This window comes from Cajanus cajan, chromosome 3 (assembly GCF_000230855.2).
Source record: "Cajanus cajan strain Asha chromosome 3, NIPB_CcT2T_4, whole genome shotgun sequence".
NCBI lineage: Eukaryota > Viridiplantae > Streptophyta > Magnoliopsida > Fabales > Fabaceae > Cajanus > Cajanus cajan.
In genome coordinates, this window is record NC_138519.1 from 70,767,638 (window position 1) to 70,792,552 (window position 24,915).

The 24,915-nt window shown below is 28.3% G+C and overlaps 2 protein-coding genes across 4 annotated transcripts; both read left to right on the forward strand.

Annotated features, from left to right (window-relative positions):
- Nucleotides 1–1,033: 1,033 nt before the first annotated feature.
- LOC109798103 (putative amino acid permease 7) lies at nucleotides 1,034–5,242 on the forward strand. Of its 3 annotated transcripts, none has more exons than XM_020358315.3 (8): nucleotides 1,034–1,248; nucleotides 2,407–2,518; nucleotides 2,611–2,844; nucleotides 2,943–3,036; nucleotides 3,183–3,397; nucleotides 3,783–3,916; nucleotides 4,008–4,235; nucleotides 4,492–5,242. In XM_020358315.3, exons 2-8 carry the CDS (start codon nucleotides 2,440–2,442, stop codon nucleotides 4,891–4,893), a joined length of 1,386 nt encoding a protein of 461 aa, XP_020213904.1. In that variant the 5' UTR covers nucleotides 1,034–1,248; nucleotides 2,407–2,439; the 3' UTR covers nucleotides 4,894–5,242. The 3 variants fall into 3 exon arrangements, with proteins under 3 accessions (XP_020213904.1, XP_020213913.1, XP_020213938.1); XM_020358324.3 differs by lacking the exon at nucleotides 1,034–1,248 and adding an exon at nucleotides 1,874–2,029; XM_020358349.3 differs by lacking the exon at nucleotides 1,034–1,248 and adding an exon at nucleotides 1,886–2,061.
- Nucleotides 5,243–19,105: 13,863 nt separating this feature from the next.
- LOC109803635 (putative amino acid permease 7) lies at nucleotides 19,106–23,097 on the forward strand (the record flags this gene model as incomplete). Its single annotated transcript, XM_083072147.1, is given in 7 exon segments — nucleotides 19,106–19,361; nucleotides 19,440–19,533; nucleotides 19,927–20,141; nucleotides 21,070–21,081; nucleotides 21,084–21,202; nucleotides 21,283–21,510; nucleotides 22,252–23,097. Coding segments are annotated over 7 exon segments (1,323 nt in total), but the record flags the coding sequence as incomplete, so codon positions are not given.
- Between the last annotated feature and the right edge of the window lie 1,818 nt (nucleotides 23,098–24,915).

Genomic DNA, 24,915 nt, shown 5'->3' on the forward strand with positions numbered 1-24,915 from the left:
AAATAGGCATCACCTCATATGTACCACTCATTCTTTATTACAACACCTTTTTTTTTTTTTTTTTTTTTTTTTTTTTTTTTTTTCTAGTCCTCAAAATCGTGCAAGGGCAACTGGACGCCATGATATGAAAACTACTTTTGGTAATGAGTTTGAAAGTGGGATGCATTGTAGTGACCACTCAGATGATGATGTTTGGCAGCTTATAACTTAAAATAATTATTCAGTGTACAAAAAATAATAAATAATTACTAATATTAATTAATATAAATGTTAATAATTTATCTTCTTTGATTAAGTTTTTCAAAGTTCAAATTTCGACATTGGACAAATATAATAGTATAAGTATTTTTCTTTTTAAAATATGTTTTATTTGAATAAAAAGTTATCTTATTGCTTATTAAATAACAAAAAGTTGAGTTTTTGTAATGTTTATCATTTTATTTGTGTGGTCCAATAATTTTTTCTTAAACCAAATATATAATAATTATATTTCAATCACTCTCTACATTTTCTTTTTTAAGCAAATAAAAAAGTTCTTTAACAAGTGACTTCTATTATCTTAGTTTGTTAGTGTTACTATACTAATATGATATTAGTAATATTACAATGTTATGTAATATTAGATAAAACACAAAGATATCTTCGCCAAATAAGTGACAAAATATTACACAAATAAACTTAACACTGTATCATCATACTTAAAATGTTAAGGCATTAAATCTGTAACTTCTTTTCACCTATATATTGTTCTAACATTTTCATTCTTACCTAATATAAGACTTTTTCTCACATTTGTAATTCCCAATGTATCAAGAAGTTTGCACCTTTTGAAATGGTTTTCCCCAAACAAATGGTCCATATATGTGTCAGGATCAGGACCAACCTGCTTTTAGGCCACAATTTCCAACAAAATTTTTTTCATACGCAGTAGAAAATTTTACAGAAAAATATTTTAAAAAAATGGTGCCAATAGGATGATTCAAATTGGCATGTAATGAGCTTGCATAGAAGCCATAACAATAGAGACACTCGTCACAAAGTTAGGCCTGGAATGAATATAAAATGAACTAATCTTCTTCTAACTTGTGATCTCAGATTCTCAATCTCTTTGGAATAACGACCCTCTCAGCCAACCATTGCACCAATTCATCAGAATCACGGGGGTTACACCAAGTTGCAAATTGCTACAAATGGAATAACTTCTTTTCTTCTGTGGCTTCTCACTTTCTCACACCTGAAATCAGCTTGGTAAGAGTAAGACCTGAACTTTCAGAAATTATTAGCATTCATTACTTGTTAGGATGAACCAAATGATATTCCATTCATTCACTCTACTGAGGGAAATTAACTTCAACACTAGATGTGACTCAACTGAATAAAGATGTTGCTTTTACGCCAATGATTCTATGTATTCTGCAATGAGAAATCCAAAATTTTGTGTATTGTTCCTTGAGGTGAGAGATGCTAGACGTAAGTGACCTAAAGTTTGATGAAGAAGTTGAAATGAACTTCCACTACAGCATGGGACAAATTTGATGTATACTTATGAACTGCAAGGATTGGCCTGCTTTCAATTCCAAAGTCAGAAAAACATGGTTTTCATCTTTTCATATCACTACTTTTTTTTTTCTTTTTCTTTTTTTTTTTTGAAGGAAACTTAACAACCTTCCCACTTGATTCTTTTGGTCCACAGATTCTGAATCTTTTTCACTGTTTAAATCAGAGAGTTAGATTGAAAGTAATAAAAAAAAAAAGGGTTAATAAAAAATTCCATGGTGAGTATGACTGCTGATTCCTCAATTATTTGGATTGGATGGCTTAAAAAACAATGTATATAAAAGGTTAGCTTCACAAAAACCTTATATAATAATTATCTCATGAAGCATCAAAGATGCTACGTAAGCCTCGGCATCTTTTTCACCTTTTTCCTCCAATCCAACCCTATAATTATATTCAACCCAATCTGCATTGAGCCGTGTGTACAACTACAAAGACATTTTCCTGATCTTCGGCTGTGCCTAGAAAGCTGGTAATGTAATTTGTTTTCCACAAGCTTGTTGGGTAAGACATGTCTTCCAAACGTTTGAGTCTCATTTTGCATCACGGAGTTATCTTTTGTCCTAAATTGCTAATCCTACCTAGACTGACACATAGACAACAACACACAAGCCACACAGGCACATGTTCAATAGCAGAATTAAGATTAATTTAAACTCTTTCAGCAACTTACCATGTGCTTGATGCTCTTTCATGCACATAATTTTAGTAGATTTGGCCAATCACATCACATGCAGGGAAAGATTGTGTAGTTTCCCGACATATATATGAACATAGATTTCATGCATATGAAGCATAGTTTGTCTTTAATTTTGTTAGCTCAAGACCTTATATGTGATGAACATGCAGTAATCTCCACGAGCTTGCATTGAGTTGATAAAGATGGATGTGAAAAACTCCCTACAGTTAACTAGAAGTGGTACTGGTCCTTATGATGATGATGGACATGCCAAAAGGACTGGTAAAGTTCTTTAGGACCATAACCAATCCATTTGGATATTATACACTTGAATTTTGAATCCTGAATTTTAGTCATGCCATGAATTTTGCCAGGAAATTTTAAGAGTGCTGTGGCTCATATCATAACTGCTGTTATTGGTTCTGGTGTTCTTTCTCTTGCATGGAGCACTTCCCTTTTAGGATGGATTGGAGGGCCAGTTGCCTTGCTGTGTTGTGCAATTGTCACATATATTTCTTCATTCCTCCTATCTGATTGTTACAGAACTCCTGATCCTGTCACTGGGAAAAGAAACTACTCTTACATGGATGCTGTTAGAGTTTATCTTGGTAGTAACACATTAAAATCTTTCTCATGCTAAACACTGATGATTTAAATGAACTACAATAACAACTTTAAAGTATAATTGTACTTATTGTTGGTTCAGGTAGTAAAAGAACATGGATAGCTGGTTTCCTTCAATTTTTGACTTTGTATGGGACAAGTGTTGCTTATGTAATCACCACAGCAACCAGTCTTGGGTACTTTCCTCATCAAATGAGAAAACCACCCTTTTCATTTTCTTTTTTAATTATTTGATATTTGAGAAACTGGCTTATTGATTTTTCTTTGTTTTTGTTGGGGCTATATGAGCTAATGAAGCATGTTTATTCATTCTGCTATACAGTGCAATTCTGAGGTCAAATTGTTATCACAAGAAAGGGCATGAGGCTCCTTGTAATTATGGGGGCAATCTGTATATGGCACTGTTTGGACTTGTTCAGATTGTAATGTCATTCATACCGGATCTCCATAACATGACATGGGTTTCAGTTGTTGCAGCAATTATGTCCTTTACATACTCATTCATTGGACTAGGACTTGGCATAGCAACAGTCATAAGTAAGGCTCATCTTCAATCAATTATAGTCAATTTAGTATGCTTATTTTATTCAGCATACTAGTAGTCTTTTACTTTCAATTTCAAGCCTTCTAAATTATGATAAGGATAAAACTTAAGTAAAGTTTCTTAGATGTTATTAATGTTATTTTTCAATTAAAATTAAAATTTTACCTCAATAATTTACATAATCTTGCATATTTTTATTAGATTGATTACTAAAGTCAAACTTTAAGTTTAATTGGAGAATAACTCTAATTACACTGAATTGTACCTAAGTTTTTTCCTTTTAAAAATAGCATGAAGAAAGAAAAATATTAGTGTCCTAAAATCCATATCATGCTGCTACTCCCACATTGGTTCTTAGGACTTTGGTTGCACTTGCAGAAAATGGAAGAATTATGGGGAGCTTGACAGGAATACCAACTGATAAAATTGCTGACAAATTTTGGTTAGTCTTCCAAGCACTTGGCGACATTGCCTTTGCCTATCCATATTCCATTCTCCTTCTTGAGATTCAGGTATCTTAACATTCATGCATATTCAAATTGGGTGACATAAAAAGAAAAGAATTTATAGCTGAAACAAGGTTTTGACTTTTGTTGAGCAAAGGACACTCTTGAGTCTCCTCCACCAGAAAATCAAACAATGAAAAAGGCCTCCATGGTTGCAATCTTCATCACAACATTCTTCTACCTGTGCTGCGGATGCTTTGGATATGCAGCTTTTGGAAATGACACACCAGGAAACCTCTTGACAGGGTTTGGCTTTTTTGAGCCTTTCTGGCTCATTGACCTTGCTAATGCTTGCATCATTCTTCATTTGGTTGGAGGATATCAGGTACCATTAGTATTAATGTTACTATCAAACTTAAAATAAAAAAAAAGACTAAAATCATTTAAAGTTAAATAAGTTTATCAAAAACTTTTTTTTTTTTTGGTGTGTGTGTGCAAGTTTATCAAATACTTTTTACTTTACACTTTTTTTTTTTGAGAAAACAATTCCAAATACAACTAATGAAAATGTTTTAGTAGAATTATTTATTCTTCCATTACCCTTTAATCATGTTTGTGCTTCATCCATATGTTCTCCTCAGATTTACAGTCAACCAATATACAGTACTGCTGATAGATGGGCTTCAAGAAGATTCCCCAACAGTGGATTTGTGAACAATTTCTACAAAGTGAAACTGCCTCTTCTGCCTGGTTTTCAGCTAAACCTTTTCAGGTTCTGTTTCAGAACAACCTATGTGATTTCAACCACTGGTTTAGCAATCTTGTTTCCTTACTTCAACCAAGTTCTAGGAGTGTTAGGAGCCATAAACTTCTGGCCATTGGCTATATACTTCCCAGTAGAGATGTACTTTGTACAGAAGAAAATTGCAGCTTGGAGCAGCAAATGGATTGTCCTCAGAACATTCAGCTTTGCATGCTGTCTTGTGACTGTAATGGGTCTGATTGGCTCACTTGAAGGAATCGTACGTGCCAAAATTAGCTGAAATATTTATCACATCGTTTCTCGCAAGAGTCTGTTTAGATAAATATTTTTATAAACACTTATAAGAAAAGAAAATATGAAATAAAATTGAAATAAACTTTTTCATACACTAAAATTTATACATAAGTTATTATGTAAAAATTTTCTCGTATCAGCTTATTCAAAAACTTGTTTTTAATTTATGAATAAATTACACTTATGTTAAGGAGGAGTTTATTTTGATTTTTTTTCTTCTCTTACAAGTATTTATAGAAAAGTTTATTTAAGCAGACTTTAGTTAATACTTGATATATATACTTGAGCTTCTGTAAATTGATTGCATAATTTATAAAAGTTTAAAGATGATGCTAGTCTTATTGAGAGTTAGTCAAAGGGTAAGCAATTGTGGGGGCTTCTAAAAGTGATTAAAGTGGTACTAGGCATGCAATAATACAAGTTTCGTTTGATGCTGAACTCACTTCAAAGGAGAGAGTTCTAACAAATTTTTAGCTTGATAATAATAAAATTGCACTGTATCAAACAGATTATTAATTTTTTAAATTCATCATTATTAGCCGCATGTTTTATTTTCCAAAGCTTTATTTTAGAAAGAGTAAATAACATATGCATATGTGTGTGGTAAATTTGTTCTTTTTCTAATAACTTGTTAAAATGTATATTTAACATGATTTTTTATTGGTTAATAGTATAAAAATTGTTACAATAATAGTTTCCTTAATTCCCTTTGTGTGTACAAAAAGAAAAGAAATTATTAGAATACAAAGAACTGTTTTTTCTTCTTCTCAATTTTGTTGCACGATACCGTCTCTTTTATGGCCATTTTTCTTGCATGCATATTGGTTTTATTTGTAGACAATTTTATGTTTTTGGGTGAAAAGATCCAATTCTTCAGAGAAATGCATGTCTTTTAGTGAAGAAATACATTTCATCTTAGAGACACGTCCTTTCATATAAAAAAACTACATTAATTTCTTACTCACATTTTTTTTCATGAATAGTCACATTTTTCATGAAAAAACACTAATATGAATGAGAATTTTTCTACAAATAAGTTTACGAAAAAAACTTAATTAATTTACTAAAAGAACTAAACAAACTCTTAATCTAATTTATTTTTTTAAAATAAATATGACCTAACATACGTTCCTACTTCCTATCTACCAACCTAGTCTATTCTCATTCATAATGCTCCACACCAAGTCGTGACCTAATTATGCAATATTCTAAAGTCAACCATGCGAAACTGAAGGTGTGAGAGACGTAACTTTGATTTATTCCCTCCTCAACTAGCAAAAGCAATGGCTAACACTTGCCAAGAAAAAAACATTCAGAGTCCTGACATGATCATTGAGATTTGAATTTGAAAAATATAATAAGTGATAAGAATCACTTCAAACATGTTAGCTAAAATAATTGTTTTTATATATCATTGAAAATTAAGCTGCACAGATACGGAATGAATGCTATAAAATAATTGTTTTACGTCTAATTATAGAGTTATTAGGACAAACCAAAAATTTAAATTTTCGTTGAGTTAGTGTTATTTCGAACAAAATAGTTTCTATGCATGTGAGAAAAAAAAAATCTGAATCTTGTTTGTTGGTATGCATGAACATGTTTCTGATGACACAAAATAATACAAGTGACTGACACATGGTACATGAACAAGGCAGAAGAAAACACATCGACAGTACTCATAGTTAATTGAGAAGGAAAACCCGTGATGGCAAGCTATATTTGGGAGGAGTTATAATTTTATTATATCTTTTTTATTGGATTAAATAGAAATTTGATTAATAAAAGACATTTACGGTTTAGCAGTGTTACTACCTATTATAAGCATTAATTAAATAATTTGACACATCTAAAATCTGATATTAATTTTATTAACATTTTTTCTAATTTAAAACTGTTTAGTTGGATATATGCCAAGGAAACCTACCCAAAGTTTCCCACATGCAGAATCATATTGAATCAAATCCTATGGATAAGAGAATGAAATGCCTAACCCTTCATATTTATCATCACGTAGTACTGATTCATCACTTTCAAGTTTGGATCTTCTCCAATGTTTTCACCATTTCTATAATTTTGGATGTATAAATAATATAAAATATTAATTACAAAAAATAATTTACATTTAATATCATGTATACACTCAAAACTAAAAAAAAAAAGACAAAAAATGAAGAGAAAGAAATGGAGAACATCTCAATTCATTACTTCTACTTTTGTTATATACTTCAGTTTTCTATGATATTGTAAAATATTTTTGTGTAAGTGCAAGAGAAATTAATTTTAGTCATTTAATTTAACAGTTAAAATTAATCCATCTCCTCCTCATATTAAAAAAATTCTCTCTCTCACATAATATTCTCTCTCTATATATTCTTAAATTACTCGATTTCAAATCCTTAAAGTAAGGGTGGGCAACAGGCGGGTTCGATCGAGTTCGGGTGAAAAATGTTCAATTCATTATAAATTGACTTTGAAAAAATATGACCCATATCCGACCGACTGAACTTTTGATTTGAAGCGGTTCGGGTTGAAACGGGTTCGGATCTGAGCGGGTGGATACAATCGAGTTTGAGATTTTTTGTAGACCAAGTTATCTTAATGAAGGTGAAGCTTAAAACGGTAAAATAAATAAATAAAAACAGTGTATAAAAATAGAATGAAGGTGACAATAGATGGTGTAAGTAGATTCGTAGATGAAACATTCACAAACTAAAGAAGCAAAAACAAAAGATAACAAAATCCATAGTTGTTACATGCAAAAGAAATCTAAAGTTAGATTACAAAACCCATAAGAAACCACAGCCGCACAAATTATACTCAAAATGGAGACAAGAAGATGGAAAAAAAACGACAGAAAGAAACAAAAAGAAAATTCTAAAAATGGACTAGTGCGTTGAGATGTTGAATGAGGAAAGAGAAGACAAAAGAAACATCTAGGTTATGAGAAAAAGGAAAAAAAAATAAGTTACAAATTAATGACTATATTATACTTGAAATAAAAATTTTGGGCCATTGTTGTTTAGTTATACAAAAATAATAAAAATCTAAGTTTATCTCATTTTTGGTTGGGTTTGATTTTTAGCAGGTTTAAAAATTTAAAATCGAATTTGCCTAATATAACCCGTATAAAATCAAAATTTTAACTCGATTTACTCATAAAACTCGCTCAAATCCACCCAAAAATAATTTTTATCGGATTTTTCGGGTTCGATTCGGGTCTCGGTTTCATGCTCACCCCTACCTTAAAGAGGAGTTACGATATATATTGATATTGTAAAATATTTTTATATTATTATTCATTCAAAAATCATTATGCATAATAAATTTGTTCATTGATAATAATTATTATAAAATTATATCACATAGTGTGAATATTTTTTTTTATTAACTGGGCATCAATTAAACTTATCATCAAAAAGCTCACATATCACAAAATGGGATCGATGATATCCATTAATTTAAAAGCCAAGAATCCTATTCCATATTGGCCTTTATATTTTAGCTTACAAATTTTATTATTATGTATTTTGAATAATTTTTTAAACTAATTAACTTTATATTTTTTAAATTTAACAATGTAGTCCCATCATCAATTTTTAAACCACTTAAAAACTTTAAATTATTATTTTCTTTACAAAGTTTATGGTAAATAATTTAGAATATAATTAAAATTGGATGACTCCAACCTTACATTCTTGGCTTCATAACTTCATTTCTCCAACTCAACTAGGCTTGATTAACTACACGGAGAGGAAGAAAAGGGTTTTTAGTGAAAAATAATAATGAAGGTCCATTCGAGCTCTAGAGGACTTCTCACTAGCTTCTCTATAAGTTTTCCTTAAAATTGAACTTATGAGGTAAGAAAACCTTATATACCCTTTCTTAAACTGATCTAACTTATCTCAAAGACCAACTTAACTCTCAAAGTCCCTCTAATCTTAGAGTTTTAGAAACAACTCATCTAACAACAAATATAATTAAATATTAAACCACACAATTTTGCCTCAAGAACTCGAAGACCTTCAACAACTCCTAGTCTAACAAGCCCACAAATATTAAATATTCTCTATACCCACCAACCACAAGACCTTCAACAACTCCTTGTCTTACAACTGTTTCACACCAATTTGCCTCAAGAACTCATTAGCTATCATAATCATCCCACAACAAATGTACCTAAATCAAAATCCACCTTGAGATTTAAATCTCTAAACTACTCAATCAACTCTAACTTTGACCATCAATGAAGAAGCATGGATGGACTTCCTGTTCAATGTATCCACCACTACATTGGCCTTTCCAAGGTGATACATCAACTGAAAATCATAATCTTTTAAAAACTCTCCCTACCTCTTTTTCCACATATTAAGCTCCTTCTGATCAAACAAGTACTTCAAACTTTTATGATCATTGAAGACATTGAACTTGGCACTAAACAAGTAATGTCTCCAATTTTTTAAGGTGAAAACCGCTATTGCCAATTCCAAGTCATGAGTAGGTTAATTCCTCTCATGCACATTCAACTGCATTGAAACATAAGCAACTACTATCCTTTGTTGTATCAATACACACCCTAACCACTGATGAGAATCATCATAGAACACATCAAAAGACTCATTGGGATTGGGCAACACCAAAATTGGAGATGTGGTCAACCTTCTCTTCAACTCCTGAAAACTTGTGTTTGTTCACACAAATGGTTGATCATTCCTAGTTAATTGAGTTAGTGATATCATTATCTTGGAGAACCCTTTAATGAATCTTTAATAGTAACTCATTAACCCCACAAAACTTCTACTCTAAAAAGTAGTCTAAGGTCGCTCCCACTACAATATCATCTCCACTTTGATTGGATCCATTACAACTCCCTTGGTAGAAATCACATGGCCTATAAATCTCACCTCCTCCAAACAAGACTCACATTTTGAGAGTTTAGCAAATAATTTCTTGTCCCTCAAAATCTCCAACACTAGCCTCAAATGCTCCCTGTGTTCCCCCTTAGAACCAGAATATTTAAGAATGTTGTCAATATACATAATAACAAACATATCTAAAAATGACCTAAAAATACGAATCATGTGTTCCATGAAAACTGTAGGGCCATTTTTCACTATGAACAACATTACCACATATTCATAGTGCTCATACCTAGTCTTGAGGACAGTCTTAGGTACATCAATGTCCCTGACTCTAATATGGTGTTAACCCAACTTCAAGTTAATCTTGGAGAAAATAGAGGCTCCCCTCAACTGATCCATTAATAATTTTGAAATGTAAAAGTTAGTTTTTTTTTAAGAAATTTAATAAAATTTAAAAGATTTAAAATATTTTTATACATAAGATATGAGTTTAGATTTGAAAGAGTAGAACTTACTTTTTTGGGGTGAAATTAATTTGATGTTTTGATTGATAAGTTTTTTAGTTGATGTGCATGTGTACAAAATTATAAGAATTAATTCCATCTATCACAATACATTTTAATAATTTTTTGTTTCATTACCAAAAAGTTTTTCTTTATTGAATACGGAGACTAATTTTTTTGAAAGTTTGATGAGCACCGAGTAAGTGAACATTCTTTCTCAATTTAAGTTTTTTTTTTTTTGTATTCACAAACATGTTAAGATTAATTTATCCTAACATTTAATAGTTTTTAACGATTCAAAATTAATTCTGCTAAATTTTACATGTGATGAAATTTTAATTATTTGATTCAAATAAAAAATAAATATAAAAGATTTAAATTATTTAATATTTCAATATATTTTAAAAATAATTAAAACCTTTAAATTCCTATACAATTTTAAACTAATAAAATCTTAAATCCAAACAGAAAAGAAAATTCATTCGTATCACTGTACCTAGAACTAGAAGACGTCAAAAGATTTGGCTTGCACACACATGCTTTGACCAAGGAAAGTATAGAACTATTGAATTATGACATTGTCCCTTTTAATCAAATCAAGAGGACACAAGTGGGTTAGCCACCCAAACCATTAATTCAAACTTAGAAGTTAGGACAATAATTGAAAGGAAAATGGCATCACGTGTCTGTTTACTAGGAAAGAAAATAATGATAGCAAATAGAATGAACGAAACAGGAAAATGAATAAAAATAAATGAGGGAAATATAATAGAAATAAAATTATTTAATTACTTTAAGATAAATATACTATCTCGTCCGTTATATAAGAAATAAATAGATATTTTTATGTGAATTATAAAAATTAAATATTTACTTTAAGATGTATTAATTGCTTATTTATTTTTATATTTTCATAGATTTTTTTTTTATTTTTCTTTTCTCTCGTTTTACCTCTATCAAACACATTTACTTATTTATTTTCATCTGCTTCTTTATTTTATTTTTAAACAAAGGTAAGAATTAACACAGAACCGAAAGGAATGCGTATAATAAAAGGCTCTACACACGTTGTTTTGTTATGTTCGATTAAAAAAAAAAAAAAACTTTGCGGACGAAGACTTGAAAGTAGTCGTAAAAGGAACATTTGGTTGGGCCCATAAATTATTCGGGTCAACAGTCGGCCCATCAATCTATGGATAAGAAAGAAAAAGTTATACAATCCAAATCAGTGGAATAACAATATCAGAAGAATATTGTTTCTGACCGGTGTAATCATAGTTTTGATTTATTTTTTTTATATTTATTATTATTATTATATTTTTTTTTTACAATAGTTACATTGAAATTTAAATTAAAGACATCATATATCTTACTTCAACTCTTATCACTAATTTATATAAAAAAAATGTATAATTATGGTGTTAACTTATAATTTGTAACCTCTTCAATTTGATGTTTTAATAACTGCATTTCATGATATTTCATTTAATACTTAAATGGTTAAAATTTTCTATAGATGATTTTTTTGAGAAGCCTAATTACTTTAATAATACATGTTTGGCTTCACAAACTAACACGTAATTTTTTAGTTTATTTTATCCTTACTAGTTAGGAATGTAAGTAGACATGGGTAATCCAAAAATTTGAACCAATTCTAATCAACTCAATGAATTCAAATTAGATTTTTCTTCAAATCAAACTTGACTCGATGAAAACCTAACACTATACGAGTCGAGTAACGACTTTTGTATTTTGACTCGTAACTCAACTTGATATGGTCATATGATTAAGATGACATCAAGATAGTATTTGGATGATCACTTGCTCAAAATAATGTTCATTGTCATTCTTGCTCAGTAGCAAGTTTTGTGTTTTTGCATGATAATATTATAACAATACAATATATTTATTTTCAATTTTATTTTGTATTAATATTGGTTGTTTGAGTTGATAACAATGTAATAACAAATTTATTTTGGAATTTGGTTTGTATTATTATTTGCTTTATGGGTTAATAACATTGCATTTATAACAAATATCAAATGACTTACATCTATTATGAAATATTTAATTTTTTTTATAAAAATAAATAAATTTAGTTATATTGATTCGATTGACGTAATCAAATCCAACCTTTTCATGTGGGTTGGGTAGGGTTAGATTAAAAAAATGAAAAAAAATTGACTCAACCTATTGAATTTTGATTAGGTCAGATAACAGATCCATCCAAACCTAATCTAACTCAAGCCACTTAGACCTTATCACTCACACTCTTTCTAGAAAACTTTTCAAAAGATAATTCATTCCTAAATTGTTCAAAGTCAAACATATTTAACTATAAAATTCTTAAATAATGAACTATCAAATGTAGATGCATATTGTTGGTATAAAACTATAAATAGTAGTAATTAATTCCTTAAAGTCATCCTCAATTATCCCACACCTATACTGCCTTTTGTAACGACTCACTATGATCACTATACTTAATGGATCATCAATTAAAAGCAAAAAACATACACACCTACCTAAAGTTAACTTACAAACAGTTATCGAAAAACACCATTAATAATACAATTATATGCATAAGGATAAAATGCACCAAAAATAAAAGTTCCTTAAAGGAACAACTATATATCCTATATACATATACGTATATACAATGATCCAAAATCATTTATAAATGTAACCTAGCTTGTCAATCAAGCAACTCTACAAAAAATTTGTACAAAAGTAGCGTCAAGCTATACCGTCATCCAACATGGCTCACAAATTACCAACTCCATTGGCCTAACTCTACCCTACTCTCATGTAAACATGATCATCATAATCCAATCATAAGAAAATATGCAAAGGTAAACTAGTATTAAAAAAGATAATCATATAACAAGTATATAAGTAAAGACAATTATACTACCAATAATAATAAAGCATCCTAACATGGCATCAAACAACTTACAAATGTAAACAACTCAACCACACATGACAATTCATATTTCACCATATTAATGTCATTCAATCACATGATCAACAAGCATATGAACTACACCAAATCACACCACATCATATGCATAACACCTTAACTACATGCATTATCACACGTTTACCTATGGAGATCTCCTATATTAAAACGAGTAGTTTAAATAGCTTGACCATACTAAATTAATCGATCTTTTTATACATATTAGATCAACAACCATGTGGGTTGACCCTACACATAATTTCTCGTATATCGTCACTTAAACTAGGAAAGTTTAGTATTGTCATCAGGTATAACATAGCTTGGGTATGGGCACACAATAACCTTGACATGCATTAACCAAGTCACCTATGGATTTAGCCTACTAACTATTCTCACAATATCACACACATCTCCAATAATTAGTTACAGGTTTTAGTCCTTAACTTAATACGTTACTCCATTATTAATTAAGGATTTAGTGGAGACTCATCAACCCATTCCAAGAGACAATACCTACTCAATGATAATTTTCCAATAATTAGACTCATAAAACATTAATTGCTCTGACAAACATTGATAATTTTTATACATTTTTATTAAATAAAACATAGAGACATGAAATATTTTAACTCCACTAATTGGTTATAACTTATAACGACCTTATTTAGTTTTAATTAATATATTTATAACAGATATATTAAAAATAACAAATTTTCTATTTATATAAAAATATAAATAAAGATAACTTATTTTTTTAAAAATTAAAGAAAACAGACATGATTTGATTAAAAAATATACCTAAAACTCTTTAAATTTATCACTTTAATTTTTTAAAAATAACATATTTTTTATAAAAAAAAAAATAGGCAGATTTGTTTTTATATTTTTTTTCCAACAGCGACTATTTTTAAAATAAATTAGAAAAATAAAGATAAACTTAATGAAAAAATATAATAAATATTTTTAAAATAAAGATACTAATATTTAAATTTTCAAAATTGGGTTGTTATAGACTATAAAAGACATTAAAAAAAATAGATATGTTTTGATCTATAGCAACTTTTAAAAAAAAAAAATTATAACAATTTTATTATAGCGACCTATTTTAGGAATTTTTAAAAAAACTTATAATGACCTATTTTAACAACCTATTATAGAGATTTTTTCAATAAATTTATAACATTAAAAAAAAAATCGCTAATCGCTATGAATTATAGTAAGCATTAAAGATTTATCTTTAAAAAATACTAAAAAAAGGTCAATTTTTTTTTAATTTCTTTATAACCCATATGGATCTAATTTTTTATTTTTATGTTATTTAGCCTATAGCGACATATTTAAATACTAATATCCTTATTTTTAAAATATTTTTTATATTTTTTTCATTAAGTTAACTTTATTTTTAAAATGTATTTTTTAAGAAAATAGTCACTATTGGCCAAATTTTTTAAAAACAAATCTGTCTATTTTTTAAAAATATGTTGTATTTTAAAAAATTAAAGTGTTATATATATATATATATATATATTTTTTTTTAAATTAGGTATATTTTTTTTAAATAAATCTTTTATATTTTATTTACTTTATCTTAAAATAGATGAAAAATTTAGTTGTTATTTTTAAATAAATCTGTTATAAATTTATTTCAAAAAATCTAAAAAATGGTCGCTATATTTTTTAATAAAAGTAAAAAAAAAAAACCTCTTACTTTTTTAAAAATTGAAGGTATAGTGTTTAAAAAAATAAATTATATTTGTTTTATTTTTGTAATTAATTTTTCTTATTTATCATATTTATTTTTTTTATAATAAATTAAAAATTTGGTAACTTTTAAACAATTCTGTTATATTCTTTTATACTTTTTAAGGTAAATTTTATCTTTTTTATATGTTTAAAATTTTAATTGTTATTGCGCATAGTATATATATATATATATATTTATTTATTTATTTATTTATGACCCTCTAATTTTTTTTTTAAAAGTACTACAACATATATTGACTCTAGAAAAAAAAAGGGATGTTATGAACTATAATGATAAAAAAAAAAAATTTTACAAATTTTATTTTATAGAAAAATAGTAAGATCGAGATATTTTATATTTTATTTTATTTAAAAATTATTAATATTTATTAAACCAAATAATATTACATTTGATCCTTAAATACAAAGGTTTTAAATTTGACTTTTATTTTTATAAGAATGATTAATTTTTAATATTATTTTATTATTTAAAAATTTAAAAGAAAAATCGTAAAAAAAATTGTGTATGACAATCTCATAGATAAAATGATAAAAAAAACGTGTCATTATAACGTATAACGATATTACTCATTGACAACTCTAAAAACTAATTTATTTCTATTTCAAAATAATTTCATTTTGATAAATAATTTTTAAAATTAATCTACAATGGAAAAAAAATTAAAAAATAAAAACTCATTAACCTATTGAGACCAAAAGGAAATTTAAATATTTTTTCCTATTTCAACCATAGATTTTTTTTAGGTTAAGAACCTCTTTTGGTTCCTTATAATATTTTTTGTTTTAATTTAGTCCCACTTTAATTTTAGGTCTCAATTTGGTCCCCAATAATTTAAATCATTGTAATTTGGGACTTCTGTCTAAATGATTTAAACGGAGTTAACTGGTGGTCACGTGGATGTCAGGTGGATGTCACGTAGATGCCACGTAGGTGGATCCCAAAATACTTGAATACACCTGGAACCAAAACGGCCCGTTTTGAAACCAGAACGGCCCGTTCTGGTTACACTATCGGTGTGTAAATTTTGTACCTGGAACGGGCCGTTCTAGATGCAAAATTAACACACCAACAGTGTAACCAGAACGGGCCATTCTGGTTCCAGAATTTCGTAAAAAAAATCAAAATACAAAGTATTTCAAACACTAGATTTGGTAATATTGTTAATGGGGATTGATAACTTCAATTGCTAAACATTTGGGCTATACAGTGTATCATTAAGGAAGATGCAGTGTATCACTAAGGACAATGGTAACAAGTTTTATTTCATTGTTAGTCAAATTGAAGTGAACCACTTACTACCAAATTGACACTATACAGTCAAGGATGAAACAAAACGGTGTTTTCCCTTGAAGTCATTGATGATATACCCCAACAATAACAACCTGTTCTTGAGGAGGTACAACCTGAATTTTTGTGGTTTAGGGTTTCTCTTCAGCGTTACCCAGATGATTTCCTTTCTCAATAATTTCTTTGAACTTTTTTAGTATATGTTATGTTCTGAATTTTTATTTTCAGTTTCTGACCCATGTTTTTGTCTTTGAATTTATGATATATTATGAATTTTTATTTTCAATTTTTGAATCACATTGCGGTATTTTAGTCAAGATTTTAAACTGGATAAGTTCAAATCAAAGAAGGATTTTGGAAGGTTTTATCTTATTTGATTTTTTTTTTATAGTTTTATTCATAAATGAATATTAATTATTGTATTTTTTATTTATTATATTTTTATTAATATAGATATAATAAAAAAAATAATACAATAAAAAGCATGAAGTTGACGTCATGGAACGGGCCGTTCTGAATTCAAAACGGCCCGTTCTAACAACAGAACGGCCCGTTCTGATTTCAGAACGGCCCATCATGCTCCACTCATGTTGTGTTAAATTTGCATTTGGAACGGCCCGTTCCAGTTGCAAAATTAACACATAACATGTGCATGCAGAACGGGTCGTTTTGGTTCCAGGTGTATTCATGACATTTGGCATCCACCTATGCATCTACGTGACATCCACCTGACATCCACGTCAGCAGGAGTTAACCCCGTTTAAATTATTTGGACGGAAGTCCCAAATTGCAATGATTTAAATTATTGGGGACTAAATTGAGACCTAAAATTAAAATGGGACTAAATTGAAACAAAAAAATATTATCAGGACCAAAAGAAATTTTTAACCTTTTTTTTACAACAATAGAGTGATATTGAAAATAAAGTAGTAAAAAAAAATAATAGAAAACTTCATGATTAGCATGACAACTAACTCCTACTGATATGCAATTATATATAAATTATGATCATTACCAGTGGGTGAAGTGCAAGCAGATTTTCTTTGTCTTCAATGTATTATTCAAAATCTGAAACTCAGCTACTCTCACAAACTCTGAAACTCAGCTACTCTCAAAGTCAAGTCATCCTTGTACCAGGTATCCATCAATAGTGTGTTAGGTACACTTTCGAGAAAGAAAAAAAACATGAAAATGGTACTAGTTTAACTGGGTTTGTTTCGATATCGTTAACCCTTATCCTAGGTTTGCTACTTGAAAATGAATTAAAAAGTTAGGTTTTTCATTTATCCCTTTTAGCTTTCATTCACTTGCTCATGTCAACACGTGACCAATGAAAACAAGTTTGAGACTGAGTAATTGTGACTCTATTTTGCTCGTTATTTTGTCTCTATTCTCAATATCTCAATTTATAAGTAGGACTCATTCCAACATTTTCTAAATGCTACCTCTTTTGTTATGCCTATGCCTGTCACTACATTTTTTAATTTTTTAGTCTAGCATTGTTAATACTATCAAATTTGAGTAACACCTTTTTTTTTTTTTTTTTTCCATGTTGTGGTATGTTTTATGAAACAAAATCATATTTTGTGCTTTAGTTTGTTGTTATTATTATTACTTGACACTTTACATGTTTATTTGTACTTTTATAATCATTTATTCGCTTTCATAATCTATATATAATTTTTTTATATATCAATATTTTAAAATTTTATATTATTATACTCTCATTCTATATTTTAAAAAAGTTTTATATCCTATATTCATTACCAATATTTGTGCAACTAGGAGTATATAAGACCTGACTCCTTGTTCATTTGTGCAAATAGGAGTATATAAGACCTGACTCCTTGTTCCTTTGGCTGGACTTAGCTTGAAGAGGATTCGATGAGTTTGTGTTTTAAAATTAGACCCAATGCAATTTTTAGTATAAGTTTATATTACCCTTTGAATTGTCCCAACTAGGTTTAATGTTTTGCAGTCTTTTTTAAAATAATTTTTTTAAAATGTATCTTGATAATAAAATAATTTTATTTAATAGATAATATTTTGTATAATATGACATTATATTTATAATGGTATTATTTATTTTAAATTGTACATTATAAAATATATTTTAAATTAATTTTTATATTTCTATTATTCTATAATTTATCTATATTGATATATTATGTTAAAATATCAAGTTGACCTGATCTGATCCTATATATTTTGAGTTTTTATATTCAAATAAATAAGTTGATCACAATTTTGGATCAAGTAAGGTCATAAGTAAACTTGGTATAAGCCATCCTTTTCTCACACCTACCTGCAATGTAAGTTCCAAATAAGTTGCTAACAAAGACTACGTACTTTTTACTTTAACACACTTTAGTTAACAAAGACATGCTTTTCAAAATTTTGAATTTTTTGCATCTCATATGCTTAAAATGACACATTGACAATACACAAACAAACAAGCATGTGTAACATTAGTCATAGATTTCATGTCAAGTAATATGATCTGTTTGATCCATTTTTTCAAAAAAAAAAAAAAAAAGAAGGGACAATATAGATAATAACTTCAAGTTCAAGTTAGATACACCAAATTTTATCTTCAATGTTGTTAGCTTACACCTTTCTATGGTATTAACAAGCAATAAATTCCAAGAGTTTCTATAATTGAGTATTTGAATTTGATGCATGGATTCAGATGGAAGTTGAAAATTCTCCCTCAATTATTACTAGTACTTATGATGATGATGGACATGACAAAAGGATGGTAAGACTCTATATCACCATAACCATAACATTTTCACATGCATGGATTTGAATAATGACTTTTGTTCATACCATTAAATTTTCTAGGAACTTTATGGAGTGTTGTAGCTCACATCATTACTGCTGTTATTGGTTCTGGTGTTCTGTCTCTTGCATGGAGTACCTCCCAATTAGGATGGATTGGAGGGCCAATTGTCTTGCTTTGTTTTGCAGCCATCACCTATATTTCTTCTGCCCTCCTTTCTGATTGTTATAGAAGTCCTGATTCTATCACTGGGAAAAGAAGCTACTCATACATGGACGCTGTTAGAGTCAATCTTGGTAAAGAAGGTTTGCTCATTCTATTGTAGTCAATTTATCAATTATTGTAACTTATGATTTCATTTAATGTTGGTTTAGGTGAAAGAAGGACATGGTTGGCCGGTTTCCTTCAATTTTTGGTTTTGTATGGGACTAGTTGTGCTTATGTACTTACCACGGCAAATAGTCTAAGGTACTTCCCTTATTAAAAAAAAATTCCCCCTAATGCTATTTTATTTGGGTGAGCATATGATTCATCATTTACATTACTTCTTTTCATTTTCATGTGTGATACTTGAAAGACTTTGTTTCTTTTTAGTTTTGAGTCAAACTATTTTTTCTAATATTTTATATTATATAGTTGACTTTTTGTAAGTTAAAAATAATTTTTTTAATGTCAACGTGTTTGTTGGCTAGTGCCTAAGTTGTTTAGAGATGTCAACTCAAGAGTGTAAGTTGGTAAAAAAAAAATAAAGTTTACTATACAAGGTGTTTATGTCAAAAATGTGTTTGCCACTTCAAACAAGAGATATGTTTGTGCTTCGAAGGACATAAGCTAACAACACTTGTTTATTCTACTATACAGGGCAATTCTAAAAGCAAATTGTTATCACAAAGAAGGGCATCAAGCTCCTTGTAGTTATGGGGCTAATTTGTATATGGTGTTGTTTGGACTTGTTGAAATTGTAATGTCATTCATACCAGACCTCCATGACATGTTATGGGTTTCGGTTGTTGCAGCAATTATGTCATTTACATACTCATTCATTGGACTAGGACTTGGCATAGCAAAAGTCATAGGTAACTTTTATTCTTACGTATTTGCTATTAGTTTAAGATTTAGTTTATTAGTCAATTTCAAACTTTCTGATGAGTGAATCAACTAGATTATAAAAAAAAAAATAATGTTCTATAACTCATTTCAAGCTACTAAATTGTTCAAAATATGTTAGTATTTTATCATTTGTATCTTATCTTACAGTGTCACCATTCGCATGAATAAACATTGCAAATAATACTCATACTTTATGTATACTTAAACCCATATAATTTCAATTAGTTATCCACCTAAGTATAATTATGTTTTTTTGCTACACTTAGTTCTACTTAGAATATGTAAAAAAAAAAATGTCTCATGCAAGTTCTATGAACTCAACACAACAAAAGATTTTTTAAGGCGGATGTTGTGCTTTTAGTACTACATTGAAATTATAATGATTTAAGTAGTATATATCTGTGCTCACGTGCGCATGCGTGCGTGCGTGTGCGAATATTATTTATACAGTATGATGATGTGATATAAATAGATATAATATTAAGAATAAAACATCACTTTTTTTATATTATTATTATATTTTTTTATTAATCTTAATTAAACTTGACCATCACTCTTAAAAAAATAATTTTTTTATTAGTAGAAAAATTATAATAATGACAATACTTATTAAATTTAAGTCCTCATACATCTATCCCAACTCCCACCATTAGATTGAACTTAGAGTTTACCTTAAGACTTCATACATGAAAACATAAAAAAGAATATTTAATTTAGTTAAAACTATTTAACAAAAAGTATTGCATGTTCTTAAAGTATTGTTAGCTAGCTCAACAATGAAGGCCAAAAAGTTGGAATGCTAAATTATGCATTAAAAGAACATATTATGACATTTACTTTAAAACAAAGTTTAGAAAGAGAGATTTATGCATAAAATTTTGGTCACACATTTAGAAAATAGAAGAATTATGGGAGCATAACAGGAATACCAGCAACTAACATTGCTAATAAGTTATGGTTAGTCTTCCAAGCACTTGGTGACATTGCCTTTGCCTATCCATATGCCTTGCTCCTTCTTGAAATACAGGTACCTTAATATTTCATATTCAAATTGGATTGTAAGAGGTAGAAACACAAATAAAAAGTATTTTATCTTTTTGAGCAAAGGATACTCTAAGGTCTCATCCACCAGAAAATCGAATCATGAAAAAGGCCTTCATGGTTGCAATAATCATGAAAACATTCTTCTACCTTTGTTGTGGATGCTTTGGATATGCAGCTTTTGGAAATGATACACCAGGAAACCTCTTGATAGGTTTTGGTTTTTATGAGCCTTATTGGCTTGTTGCCTTTGCTAATGTTTGCATTATTCTTCATTTGGTGGGAGGATATCAGGTACTACTACTAACTTGTCACAATTTATTTATTTTTACACTAGAATCATGGTATATGATTTCTCATAAGAAGTGCATTTTGTATTTGTTTAATGTTAAATGATAAAACATCATCATTCATCTAAAGAGTGCAATCACAATAAGTAATTAAGTTGCCTACAACCAACATTAAGAGTAAAACAATATAAGGAAATAGTAAATACAATATTTTAAATGAGATTCATATAGGAAATAGTTATATATCTTGTCATAAATATGTGAACCAACAACATAATGATATTTCTTCTTAAACAAAACTACTGTAAGTAGTAACACAAAATATCTTGTTTTCTTTAAAACTAATAAGAGATAAATGAGAATACAAGAAACTATCCTATATTAAAGTAACTAAAAAAAATCACTAAGACTTAAAAACTACATTCATACACGATCTTCATGAAATTATGAAGTATATCATCATATCTAGAGCATCTGATGATCATGACCATTTCATGGAACAATATGTAGTTGGGATTAGGCATGCACAACTTTTTGATTAATAAATCTTTAACTCCTTCTTATGTAATTTCATAACTTACTGAAAATCAACTAGGGTGTTAATTAAAAAAAAAAACAACAAATTTTAACTATGTTATATCCCTTGTTTTCTTATTTATAAAATGTGTCAATTCTTTACATCACTACTTTCTTGGCTGTTGAAACTTTTGATTCATACTTATAATGTATATGTTTTGTTAATCAGATATATAGTCAACCAATATCTGTTGATAGATGGTGCTCAAGAAAAATCCCTAATAATAGATTTGTAAATAAGTCCTACAAAGTGAAATTGCCTTTATTATCCAATTTTGAGTTAAATGTATTTAGGTTTTGTTTTAGAACAACCTATGTGATTTCAACCACTGGAATTGCAATTTTGTTCCCTTACTTCAACCAAGTTTTGGGAGTGTTAGGAGCCATAAACTTTTGGCCATTGGCTATCTACTTTCCAGTAGAGATGTATTTACAACAAAAGAAAATTGGTGGTTGGACTAGAAAATGGATTGTTCTTATTAGGATGTTTAGCTTTGTTTGCTTTGCTGTGACAGTTGTGGGTCTAGTAGGGTCAATTCAAGGAATCATAAGTGAGAAACTTAGCTAAAATATTTATGTCATTTCCTTTAATGATACTCATGTTTCATGTCAACAAGGTGAAATATTTAATTTTGTTGGATCAAAATATTTGTTAGCCTATAATTTTTGTTTTATGTTATGATGTAAGTGATTTCTTTGAGCTATATATGATATAATGCAAACCTATTGTAACAATGTTTCTATAGTAGTGTTCACATTTAAACTAAGTTTATAACAATTGTTAAATATTAATTCTCTTTAACATAATCCAACTCTGTCTCTTTTGTATAAAGATTATGTATATTTTGAAAAAGTATTACTTAAGCATGTTATTTCTTATTAGAAGTTCTTGTATTTCAAGTCTTGAAGAATATTATTTAAATGAAGCTCTATACTATAGAAAACTATCTTTTATTATTTTATTTTTCACAAACACCCACTATTTTTTTTAAACACCATTAAAAGAATAATTATATTGAAATCATTCAAGATGTTTAAAACTTATGTGAAGTTTATTTTTTTATTGTTGGGCTTATAAATTTGTACACATCTAATTACAAATCATATCAAGAGAAAATGAAAGGATCTCACAATATGTATTTGCAAATATATCAACAATTTTTCTTAAAATTGATACAAATAATTAAACCAAAAATAAAATGTGTAAATGTGTATAAATTAAAGTGACTAAGATAAACTAATAGGTATTTTAAATAAGATAATGTCCAAATACAAAATATATCTTAATTGCGAGATGGAAACCTAAAAAATAATAAATAAAATATTGTGACCAGTTATTAGGATGACAAAATGGACCTAGACTCTACAGACACCCGTAAAAATATTTTCATGCGGGACGGATAAATATCCACTTATATAGGGATGGGTATGGGGCGTGTATAGACCTGGAAAGTGGGTACAGATATTATGTTACCCAACCCGTCCCGCCTTGTAGTTATATATATATATATATATATATATATATATATATAATAATAATGCTATTATTTTATATCTAAGACACATGTTGTAGTTGTTGGAGTTTTTTTTTCTCCAAACTTTATGGTAGCTCATCTTCAATTGAAATTAATAATATCAAAAAATGATATTACTCATTGTTTGAAGAGTATTAAACTAAAACTAAGCGAATAGTGAAAATTTTAACTTCATGAGAAAATGTCAATGAGTTAAACTCGGATAATCTAAATATTAGCATTTTTTTTAGTGATCATGACTCATTTGTGAATGATAAAATTGAAACACAAACAAAGTCTGAAATATAGCTCTACTTAGAAGAAAAAGTTTTGTCTAGGAGTGCTAATTTTGACATTCTTGAATGGTGGAAAACAAATGGGATCAAGTATCCAATTTTGCAAAAAAATGCTTAGGATGTTTTGATAATCTCAATTTCAATGGTAGCTTCAAAATTTGCATTTAGCATTGGAGGTCAATTTTTGAGTTCTTATCATTATAGGCTCCATGAATTTACTCTAGAGATACTTATGTGTGTACAAAGTTAGTTGAAATACAAGTAATAAGGTAATAAATAATTAAATTTTATTTATTTAATAAAAAATATTTTATTTTTTAAAATTTATAGACTTGGAAGACAAACGTTATATGGAGAAGTTGATTCCGATGATGAGATTAAATGTCTACAAATTTATTTTTAAAATTTATAGTATATAATTTAATCTATAATTTTAATCTAACTAATTTTTGTATAATTTGTTCACAAGTCTTCGAGAATATTGTTAATACATAATCATAATGTTGAAATTTTAATTATAACTTTTATTATGTTGATTTTTTTTTTTTTTAAGTTTGTTTACAAGAATTAAATGTTTTGTAATCTTTATTTATAAAAATTGTTATGTTAGATTTTTGTAATGTTAAAAATCTGACAAATTAATATTATGTTTGTTTATATGAAATGTTATCTCTTTATTGATTTATTTATTTTATGCATGAGTAAAATACGGGTCGCAAGTATGAATATGGATACACAAATACTCGGTGGGTATTGAAATGAAGATTAAAATTGTTATCCGTGAATGTGAGATTGGATACAAGTATTATTTTTAAACATGGGTATGGAGACGAATATTATAAAACCTTACACAGATCTTATCCATTGTCATCCCTATCAATTATGCAATTTATTGTTTCACTAGTTGTCTTTATTGAAGTGAATAGCTTCAAAATTTAAAATTTAAAAAGTTTTTTTTTTGTTACCAAGCATAGTTAATAAAATTTGAAGAATATGAAGAAAAAAAAATGAATGTTTAACAAT